This window comes from Leptodactylus fuscus, chromosome 7 (genome assembly GCF_031893055.1).
Source record: "Leptodactylus fuscus isolate aLepFus1 chromosome 7, aLepFus1.hap2, whole genome shotgun sequence".
In the NCBI taxonomy this organism is placed as follows: domain Eukaryota; kingdom Metazoa; phylum Chordata; class Amphibia; order Anura; family Leptodactylidae; genus Leptodactylus; species Leptodactylus fuscus.
Window position 1 is genome coordinate 87,086,853 of NC_134271.1, and position 11,396 is coordinate 87,098,248.

The 11,396-nt window shown below is 41.6% G+C and overlaps 1 protein-coding gene across 1 annotated transcript; it reads left to right on the forward strand.

Annotated features, from left to right (window-relative positions):
- The first annotated feature begins 1,484 nt into the window (after positions 1-1,484).
- LOC142214469 (melanoma inhibitory activity protein 2-like) lies at positions 1,485-9,701 on the forward strand. Its single transcript, XM_075283417.1, has 9 exons — positions 1,485-1,602; positions 3,216-3,349; positions 4,415-4,501; positions 5,134-5,263; positions 5,952-6,599; positions 7,114-7,578; positions 7,945-8,073; positions 8,124-8,200; positions 9,615-9,701. Exons 1-9 carry the CDS (start codon positions 1,485-1,487, stop codon positions 9,699-9,701), a joined length of 1,875 nt encoding a protein of 624 aa, XP_075139518.1.
- The last annotated feature ends 1,695 nt before the right edge of the window (positions 9,702-11,396 follow it).

Genomic DNA, 11,396 nt, shown 5'->3' on the forward strand with positions numbered 1-11,396 from the left:
TCATTTCTGGAAATCCTGTACCTAATTGGTCTCAGTGGTCACATGAGGTGCAGGAGTGCCAGCAAGAAGGTGCCAGCACAAAACCGAATGGACACTGGCGGGGCACAGTGGAGCGCTGGGGACAGATGAGTATTCTTTTTTATTTATTTGTTTTTTATTTTACACCTTCCATGGTGCTTTACATTTGGGGTTACATACAATTTGGGGGTTACATACAATACACAGAATATACAGGTAGATATAATACTAACAATGACCGCCTGGCACAGTGGGGTAGAGGGCCCTGCCCGCGAGGGCTTACAATCTATGAGGGAATCTATGTATCATCTGCGATGATACAATAGCCAGGACCTCTGTAGATCAGCTTTTCCAGGACAGAGCAGCTGCAGGTAATGGTAACATTTCTAGGAGCCATGCTGTTCACTTGGCATACAAGGTGTATCAGTAGGTTTAGATAGTGCACATGGTATAGTGGGTGAGCAGAATGGCTCCTGACATGTTATTACCTGTAGCTGTCGTGTCTCTGTACCGCTGATTTGAAGGGTCCTGATGTTGGGCCCATAGAAACAATTCCACTGGTGGGCCCTAGACACCCCAGTCCAACACTGTCCGAGGTTCAAGGACAACAGCTGCAAGGAGTTTGTATGTTCTCCTTTTGTTTGTGTGGGTTTCCTCCCACACTCTAAAGACATACTGATAGGGAATGTCGATTGTGATCCCTATATGGGCCAATGGCTTTAAAAGCATTGTGGAATATATTGAGTGCAGCTCTGGGGTATAATCCAGGATATAATACAAGATCAGTACAAGATAATGCCATGTATGTACACAGTGACTCCATTGCAGCCACAGAAATATGGAACATTTTAAAATAATACAAAATCGATTTCCTTATACCTAGACTATTATATAATACCCACTATCGCCAAAATTCTGAATGGATAATCTTCCCAGTTACACAGCAATACAGGAGTGAGGGATATGTCTACTGTATATATCAAATGATAACTAAACTGCTTTGCCATTTACAGATCTTAGGAAAGCTAGGGGCTCACAATAAATGGCTGAATAGGTTGTCACCCAACTTTCCGAGATACATTTCTAAAAAGAGAATTTAATTTATAAAAACTTAAGGACTTTACCCCTGAATTTGAGGATATTTCCTGTGATTTCTTTTTTTTTAATGTAAGTGTGAAATGCTCTTTAGAAGAGTTGATGGAACAATTCCAATGCTCTCACTGTAAAGCACATGTTATATCCGCTGCTGGACAACATGATTTATTTTATCAGTGGCTCTGCCCTGACTATGGAGATGGAGAGGAGTCTATGAGGATGACTGGCGCTGTGATCTATAAGGACAAGATTCACTGACTTCTAGTTAACTATTAACAGACTGCAGCAGTTCAGGCCTCAGGGAAATGACCTGGAGTGAAGCAGATCTAATCGTCATTCGTGCTGCACAGATTTTTCCATGAGGATCAGTTATGGCACAGCTCAGGGTCTACAGGACGCTGACGCTGGTGGTCCTGCTATTTACTACACAGATTCATAGCCAGAAGATTCTGTCTGACAGGAAGAAATGTGGAGACTCCCAGTGCGAAAGTAAGTGCACCCCTTAATAAACTCTTCCATGTCAAATTAGCCATAGACACAGAAGCATAACTTGAAGCCCCTGGGCCCTCATGCGAAATCTGTAATAGGGCTACCACTTAGAATATGATATAATATTGGTGTCTTATGTAGTAGTGAGTTCTTTGAGACTCTCTAGTTATCCATACAGGTGCTCACTATCAATCATCTACGAGATTTATATTTAATAATATATGGTTTATTGAATATATAAGTGCACTCTGTCAGAATGGTTTTCATTGTAAGTAGTTGGGATAGAAAAGGGGCAGCGAGTTACGACACTGATGGATACAAAGGTCATTCAGTGTGTTTATGGCTGAATCGAGATAATGAAAGCAGGGTAAGAGTAAACTGAAGGCTGCAATGATCCCTTACTGCTTAAAGGGAATGTCTACTTCATACAAGCCATTTCTGTATATCTTATTAGGATATATGGAGGTAATTGATAGAAGCTTATGAACAGAAAAGTTAAAGGTAGATACCAAAAACTTGTCCCAACTGGGAGTTTGCTACAAATGTTCCCAGTTCTTACAAGCTCCTACCATTTCAGCCCCTAAGAAAATGCTCAAATCCACTTTTCCAAACACCAATAAGGACTTTTCAGGCGAATGATATTGAAGACATCCTTGTGGATGTTCACTTGTATAGGAGCTGAAGTCACTACACAGAGAGCAAAGCTATCTGCTACCACTTCTGTTCTCTGTATAGCGGCTGTTGAGAGCAGCTGATCCAACACCCAACACTGATCTGATATTGATGCCCTCTGCCGTCACATACGGTGAACAAGGTGTAGCTCCATTCTTCTGTTTACAAGTCCCCCAGCTGTTTGTGCCAGGTGACTGAAGCCAATTCCAGGCCTCAGTGGTCTCGTCTTCATAAATGACAGATTATAGCAGTCAAGGACCGCTTGTGAAAAGGTCACCGCTGAGGCCTGTGATCGACTCTAGCTGTACTCAAGCACAAATAGGGATGTCATGGTAATATCAGCCACCAGAGAACTGAAGCTGCTGCGGAGGCCCAGGAGGAGGTGAGTAATGTTAGATTTATAGGCCCCTTATCAGCATTATTAAAAAATCAGTTGAAACAATCATTCAAGTCCCATATTTTCCTATATCCTTGTGATCTGCCTAGACTACTACAATCTCCTTCTCTGTGGTTTTCCCATGTATCACTCTTGCAGCCATCCATTTCTTCAAACGCTTCTCTTTTCTGTCAGTCCCTTCATTGACTAGCCCATCGCCAGGATGTCCAAGATTGTCCTCATTTGAGGATCCCATCCACAGAATGTGTGATCATTTTCTTTTTCCTCATATAGGTTTAGCATATAATTAATTTGTCCTTACTGTAATGGGAATTATTTCTCCATGTACCTACTTTCTGCTGAGCTTCATCTTATATACACCAGCAAATTGGAATAAGAAGAGCTGCAGTATAAAGCACGGGGATAGACAGCAACAGTCTAATATAAGATTCACCTAAGCTTTAGTCTCTGAACAGTCTTGCCCTGCTGTGATATATAGGTGTCTATACATGATTTAAGGGCTGTTTTATTAGTGTCTTTTACATGCTCATCCTTTCTCTTTAAGGTCTGATGATGAGAGTATCAGCCAAACAAGATTATTCTGGACCTGACTGCAGATTCTTGACTTTTAAAACAGGGGATGAAATTAATGTGTATTACAAACTAACTGGAAGGAGAGAAGACTTGTGGCAAGGCAGTGTAAGTTACACAGTGTTATTTCCACCAACCTGTCCCCGGCCGGGGAATAGCTCCTAGAGTTGCTGACAGGTGCCCCGCTGGACTCATTTCTGAACTCTGTTTTATTTGCCTACCTCTTAACTCTGGTCTTAAAGGTCTTGTGCAGGAGTAGAAAACATGACTCTTTTCTTCTTCTCAGAAAGTCACTTCATGTCTATTGATCACATGGCATTGCCACAGCTCAGTCCCATTAAAATGAATGAGACTGTACTGCAGCATAGCCATGAGACCAATGGACGTGATGTCACTTCCTGAGAAGTAGAAATCAGCCATGTTTTCTTATCCTGCAAAACCCCTTTAAGGCAGTCGAATATTAGATCTTTGCTAGCTGAAATTGCGGTTTCAGCCGGTAAATGGCCAGCTGCCTGACAGGTAGATGCTGCCAAGGGCAGATTTAAGTCTGCCAAAAACAGATTGACCATGCTGAAGGTTTTCTGCCAGATGTCAGCCAACTTGAGCAAAATCACTGCTTCTTTTTTTGACAACTAAACTGTCCCTTCATTAGGTACTTTAGTTGTTGTTGGTGGGATCATTTGTACAAAGAATCTCATCATCAATCATATGGGCTCATGAAATCTAATGTGTATGGCCAGCTTTAGGAGTCCAGTGGACAGTCCTACACAATGACTGACAGCCTTCCATGTATGAGTGTGCATGCAGAGATAACTGTCAATCAATGAGCAGGACCACCCGATGGACCACAAAGACCAGAATTCGCTAAAATTTAGAGCCATGAAATCTTTTTTCCATAACACTATATATCAGTCTCCTCACCTCCTCTCATTCTATAACACATTGACTGTAGATCGGACCACATTTTCCACATGACAGGTTCCTGCTAAGTCATTCTTATAAAAAAGGAAAAATTACACAAATATTAAATACCTAGTACAATACAATGATTCATCCTCTGCTGCTCCTTTCACCAATGGTGGTTCTTCAGCTACTGTTGAACTACATGATCCAGTATGCAGGCGAGCCACAAATAACTTGTTATTAAATTATATGATTGTTCACATTTTTCAGAAAGGAAAAGCATATGGCTTCTTTCCCAAGGATACAGTTACCATTGAGGAGGTTTATCGAAGTGAGGAGATAGAGATTCCAGCACAGGTAATAGTATTTACATGCTAAAAAACGTGTAGCTTTTTAACTCAATGAGGAAATTGTCAGTCACTCCAGTTTAATTGCACCGTCTACTGGAGTCAAAGGTAGTCTTAAATCCAAATCCGATGTTATCGGAGACTCAGGCTGCTGCTTTGTACCTCTCAAATGTATTAGGCCTCCTGTATATAGGAGTACTTGACAAGATTCCCTATCCAGAGGGGAAAACACGGTGGCTCAGTGGTTAGCATTGCAGCACTGGAGTCCTGGGTTCAAATCCTGCCAGGAACAACATCTGCAAGGAGTTTGTATGTTCTCCCTGTGTTTGTGTGGATTTCCTCCCATTCTCCAAAGACATACTGATAGGAAAAAAAAAAAGTACATTGTGATCCCTATATGGGGCCCACAATCTACATAAAAAAATAAAAATAAAGAAACCCAGACCCCAAGGAAACTTAGTGATCTATGATGCTACAAGTTCCCACCTTTCTATTACTATACTGATAAATTGAAAAGTGTTACTCTTATATGTTCACTGTACTCTATAGGCAGTGTATATTATTTAGAATGGAGGTTATTATAAATACCGGTGGAAAAGCGTGAAAACTAAAATAAAATGACAACGCTTCTTATTTTCCCAGGAAATTGATTTTGTCTGTCTGGACGGAGGGGAATATGTTTTTGAGAATGAAGATAGTGTTTTACATCGCATAGATGAAAATGGAGAAGATCCTATTGGTTACACCCTGCAAGAAGATAACAGTATAAAAGGTACACAGGACACTTCCTATTATATTCTACAGCATATAAAGATGTTTATCTTTCTTATTATTTTAAAGGGATTGTTTATAATTAGGGAAAAAGGTCTGATTAATTTCTAGAAACAGTGCCACTCTTGTCTATGGGCTATAGCAGGTATTGCAGCTTAGATGTCTTCACTTCAAATGTGCAAGAGTGCTGCTGTTTCCAGAAAATAAACAGACCCTTTTTGAATTCTCAAATAATCACATATCACTGGGCCGTGACTGAATGGCATTCGGCATATGGATGACCTGTTCTGAGTTTTGCTCTCAGCTGAATGCCCTATACAAAGGACCTTGAAAAACATGGCTAACACACTGACTGTGCACACGGTCATGTGCATGGGGCCTAAGGGAAAGTAAAGGCAGTAATTGGTGCTGTTAACCTCAAGGAAGTAAACCCTTACCTTCCTTGTCATTACACTCTTTCTTTTGACCTGTTTCAGCAGAGCCATAGACAGCCTGTACAGGCTTCCATAAACTTCAACTGCATTCTCCTGGTCAATTTGCAGGGCAATGACAGAGAGTATAGTCCTTTCAGATTTGCAAGCTTGTTACATGAGTTGCAAACTGACGAAAATCAATGATAAGGAATAATTCTGATAATGTATTGTTATTTGAGAAAAAGTTGAACTCAGCTATATTGTTTCAATCAACAGGTGGACATCCTACTGGAGAGGCACCAGATATCATTCCCCAGGAAACACCAGAGCCAGAAGATGCAGCAAAAGAGTCTTGGGCTCCCTCCAGCATTGCAGGGTGGTTTGGCATGGGGAAACCAAATGAAAAGAAGGATTCAGAAACTGAAGCTACAGCCATAATGAAGGAAGCAATAAATGAAGAAGCTGAACCTCAGAAACAACCAGATGAGGCGCCACCACAAAAGTCAGGCTGGCTTGGAGGAGGAATCAAAAAGTTTCTGCCCTTTGGACAACAAAGAGATGAACCACAAGTCAAGAATGAGGTCAATGGAGAGCAAGTTTCCACCACTATCCAACAAACTGACCAAAAGCCAATAAATATAGATAAGGATGGTGAAGACTCAAAGACAAAGTGGTTTAACTTCGGAATTAGGAATGTTTTGGGTTTTGGTTCCAAAAATGAGAAAAAGGAGGTATCAAACCTGAATGAAGAAGCAGCAAACAATGATACGGCAACAGAAAATCTTAGTCAAGACAGAGCACTGGATAGTGATCAAGTGCCTGACCAATCAGACATCTCAAAGTTGGAGAAGGTTGACAGGACAGTGGATGTTGAATCAAACATTCAAGTAGAAGATGTAACTACAACCAGTGCACTAGATAAAGGTGAGTCTGATAATCCTACAAGAAAAAAAGTATAGGTCTGAGAATAAAGGGGTTTAAAATCATAATCACAGTAAGAGAGACAATGAGCAGAATATCTGAAAAAGAAAATATTAAAAGTCCAAAGAGTCCCAAATAAGATGAGTCTTTCCCAAGCCAAAGGACATCACTATAGTTCAAGTGGTAAATCTTCTATATTCAGGCTCCATGCACACGACTGTGTGCATTGCCAGTGTGCCAGATGAGCTTTTCACATTGTAATAATGGCCCCATACACACACCCATGTATTATGACAGGCCCGTGTATGAGACAGGTCCATTTTTGCGTCCCAGGCTCACTGTAGGATATTGAAGGTTAAGGAAGAGGATTTGCGGGAAGGAGGGGGCAGAACATTTTACATAATCAGCACAGTCTGCTGAAGTAGATAAGACTAGGCGACAAGTGGCAAGCAAAGACTTCAGTATGATGATGCATTGTCACAAGTGAGTGAACTAAATGGACTTGGTTCTGTTGTAGATGGCCATGCTAAGGATGAATTCAGTAATGTTAAAGAGCTACATCCTTCAAATCTCCAACATGAAAATGCACTGACAGAGATGAACTGGACAGAAGAGGTAGGAGGCGAATATGAAGAGAAACATAGAGTTGCTGAAGCAGAACACTCTACAGAAACCTTAGAATCCACTCAAATTGATGATTTCAGAAAAGATGTAGCTAAGAACACTGACATCAATGAATATTCAGATGTGTTGTCACAAAGGACTGATGGACATGGACATGAACAGGAAATCAGATCTGCTGTAGATAAGCCTGGCAAAGATAAAATTCATTACCTTGAAGAAGTAGATGAACCAAAGGTTCAACATCAAGATGCATTGACTGAAAAGGACAAAACATTTCAAGATGAAAGAAGAGAATATGGCAAGAAACCTAGGATTGAAGCAGCAGAAACTACACAGACTTCAGAGTCTAGTGAAGCAGGTAAACATATAGTGATGACAAATTAATATCCTGACACTTTGTCACACAAGATCGCAGGGTGTCTCAATCATGGTCCTGTATTCACAATCAGAATATGCTGAAGCATAAATTATGAGGTGGCAGATCAGATAAATGGTAGCTCAATGGTCAACAGGAGTAGGAGGTGAATGAGACAAGACATGGTTGTAGATAAATGGTCAACAGGAGTAGGACGTGAATGAGACAAGACATGGTTGTAGATAAATGGTCAACGGAAGTAGGAAACAAATAAGAAGAGACATTCAAAAGGCTTGAAGTAAAAGTCAACCTACAGGATGAAGACCACATTCTTGATGACCAAATTTTTAACTTCCCATAATCTTATAGATAAAACAAAATCAATTGTCAATATAGTAGAAGTGAGTCCAAACCTAAAGGCAATAGAGGATAAAGTGGAAGAAATAAATAAAGAACGTAGCATAGAAACCAATGGTTCAATAGAAAATGGAGAAATCTGTGAGTACCACAAGTATGGATCATGACTGCATGTGTGGTTTTTCCTGAAGATGCAAAGTCAACACTAGACAGACATCATGGCTTTGAAGCAGATCTATATACACAACTGAAGAGGGAATCACCATGGGTGGGATGGAAATAGTCAAAATTGTTACTAAGGTGAAAAAAAGGCTTTCCATATGTCTTTGGGTTCATTAGATAAGGGCGGTGAACCTGCAGGTCCTCAGCTGAATAACAAAGAGAAAAGAGAGTAAATGGAGACTAGAATTGATACCCTTGAATCATGTGAGGGTGTAATAATAAAAGAGGGCATGACATAAGGTCTGCTATTTCAGAAAAAATGGAAAGCAGGATGACGTGTGAGGTGGCAGCCACACAGTTTTTCTGCAAACAAATTTAACCAAGCAATGGATACAATAATCTCACACACTTGACTCATAGATATTGATTTTTACTGGGAATTTTGATTTAGAGGGTAAATGCACCATGTGTCGAACAGAAGAATATATAGAATTTTTTAAAAATTCTTCATAGACAAGCACTCTAGACATAGTGCATCCATAATGTGCTTGCTTGGAAACTTGGAGCTGCTAACTAGCTCATTTGTATGACGAGCAGGAAAAAGCCTGCTGACAGCTGCCACTGCGAAAAACAAGGATTGGACATGTTGAATATTTATTTGTCTGATCCTATTGTTTCTCTATGTAAGTGCTGCTTTACCACCACAATAATAGTATGCATGTTTGGCCTACCAGTTTTGGCATGTTAATGGCAGTATTATGGTTATGTCACATCTTAGGCTAGTCTACTGTATATTAGAGTTCTTATATCACAGCTGTATCCAGTACCAGCACCAGAAACTCATATCCAGTGACAACCAAAGAGCCCCAGCATAAAGAGCCACCAGCACAACCTCTTATACAGTGACAACCAGGAATCCCCTTAAAGATGGCAACTATATAAACAAACAAAGTGGCCGCCAAAGAAAACCTGTGTCAGGTACAGAACATCCGGGTGCATTCACACGGAGTAATGTGCAGCGTGATCTGGCACGTATACAGCGTGTGAGAGTTTACGCGCCGTAAAAGCTCCCATTGATTTCAATGGGAGTTAGGATCCTATACGCCGTGTTATTTTGCGGCCACAAAATCACGGGCGCAAAATAACGTGGCGTATACGCTCCTAACTCCCATTGCAATCAATGGGAGCATTTTGAGCGCGTCATCTGCCGGCACGTGTATACGTGCCAGATCACGCTCAACGTTACATCGTGTGAACTTACCCTAAACACTGCTTGATGCAGAGTCCTCATACAGTGCTAGAACTTTATCTATGACTTGATGGAGTGATGCTGATCCTATGATCATACTTTCCTTTATCTTCTTACTATAGTTAAGCATCTGATGATGTTCTTACTTAGACCCTGGGTCTCTCCATATCTTTGCTTTAGCCCTGTTCCTCCACTGGACTCCCGAATAAAGTTGGTGTAGTTGTATTTGCAGGTTGTTAAATCTTATAAAACTGAACATTTTGTTTTACAGAGGAAGTATTTTCGCACTGTAATGCCAAGGAGGCAGCTGGGATTGATGGGCACTGCACATTCACAAAACCTCGAGAGCAGCTCTTGACGCAAACACAGGGAGCAGGGGAGAATTCTGAGGCCAATGTGCCAATACAATCAAATCCAGGGGTGCTGTCATTTATAGGCGAGTTATATTATAATATACTCTTATATTGCATATCTTTATCGGTAACACCCAGCCTTCATAAAATCCTGAATGTAAAATCTGTCTAGTTATACAGTGATGGGACAGGAGATGGAGCTTTGTATATTTACTGCCAAGGGGTCTGCAAGGGCTGTGTAACGCCTCTGCAGTTACTGCAATATCTAAGCCAGTTGACTAGAAGCCGTGCACAGACCTGGTGGTGTAGTGGAGTGGAGTCGTGTCAGAAGGAAAAACTACCCAATGTCCCCTATAGCTGAAGCTTTAATAATTCTGTGTGCACACAAAATATGATACATATCAACCAGTAATATAAACCACTCAGAACACACACACAAGCCAGCAGACATCACTCTTAGTCCCTGCCATAATCTTGTATTAGGCCTCCAACCTCTCAGGACACAGTAACTGCTTCCTGGGATGATGGACTCTCCACACTGACTATTCTCAGTCAGCGCCCTCTATTGGTGTGCATACTTGAGGCACTGGCATCCTAATTACATCATGGAAGTCAGATTTACATATTCTTCCCATGTTCCTTTGCACAGTGGAGCACTCATGGCTTAATAAGACTCCATACACCTAAATGGTGGTCTCTCCCTATGGAGTGACGATATCCCCTCAACCCTGTCTAAGCCTCTCACCTCTGCCAGATCAGTCCTCTCTGCGCCAAGCTGATGAGATGCAAATACATTGAAACAGCTGTCCTTGGCTGAGATACTGTATCTGGTAAAATCCCAACATCATTGCAAACAAAGGCCTCTGAGAAGGTCGGCATGAAGTTAAAGGGAGCGCCCTCTATTGGATGTCTTGACTGAGACTCTGTCTTCCTAATTACATCATGGAAGATAGACTTGCACATTCTCAGTCAGCGCCCTCTATTGGTATGCATACTTGAGGCACTGGCATCCTAATTACATCATGGAAGTCAGATTTGCATATTTTTCCCATACTCCCAGAAAGGCATGACAGCCGCTAATATACAGTGTGCGCCTTATTGCCGCTGTGACCCAAATATCATGCTGAAGTCAACATGGGGAAATTCCACAAGCAACTATTTCCTTGGCACATACACATCATTATACAGCTTGTATCACTAATAGTTACACATCATATCCATCAAGGCCACAATTGATCATGGCCTTGAATAAACACCATTTCTCCTGGGTGCCAACCCATCTTGGGTGAGACACTGTGTACGGTCATCTGCGGTCACCTACTTAAGGTGGCTTAACTAAAATCTCCTTATGAGAGATGAGCAAGTAGTACTCGATCGAGTAGGTATTCGATCGAATACTACGGTATTCGAAATACTCGTACTCGATCGAGTACCACTCGCTGTTCGAATGTAAAAGTTCGATGCAGAACCAGCATTGATTGGCTGAATGCTATACAGTCGGCCAATCAACGCTGGTTCTTCTCCTACCTTTAGAAGTCTTCTCCATGCAGCTTCCCCGCGGCGTCTTCCGGCTCTTCATTCACTCTGCCAGGCATCGGGCCTGGGCAGAGCCGACTGCGCATCTCCGCTTGTAGTGCGGGCATGCACAGTCGGCTCTGCCCAGGCCCGATGCCTGGCAGAGTGAATGAAGAGCTGGAAGA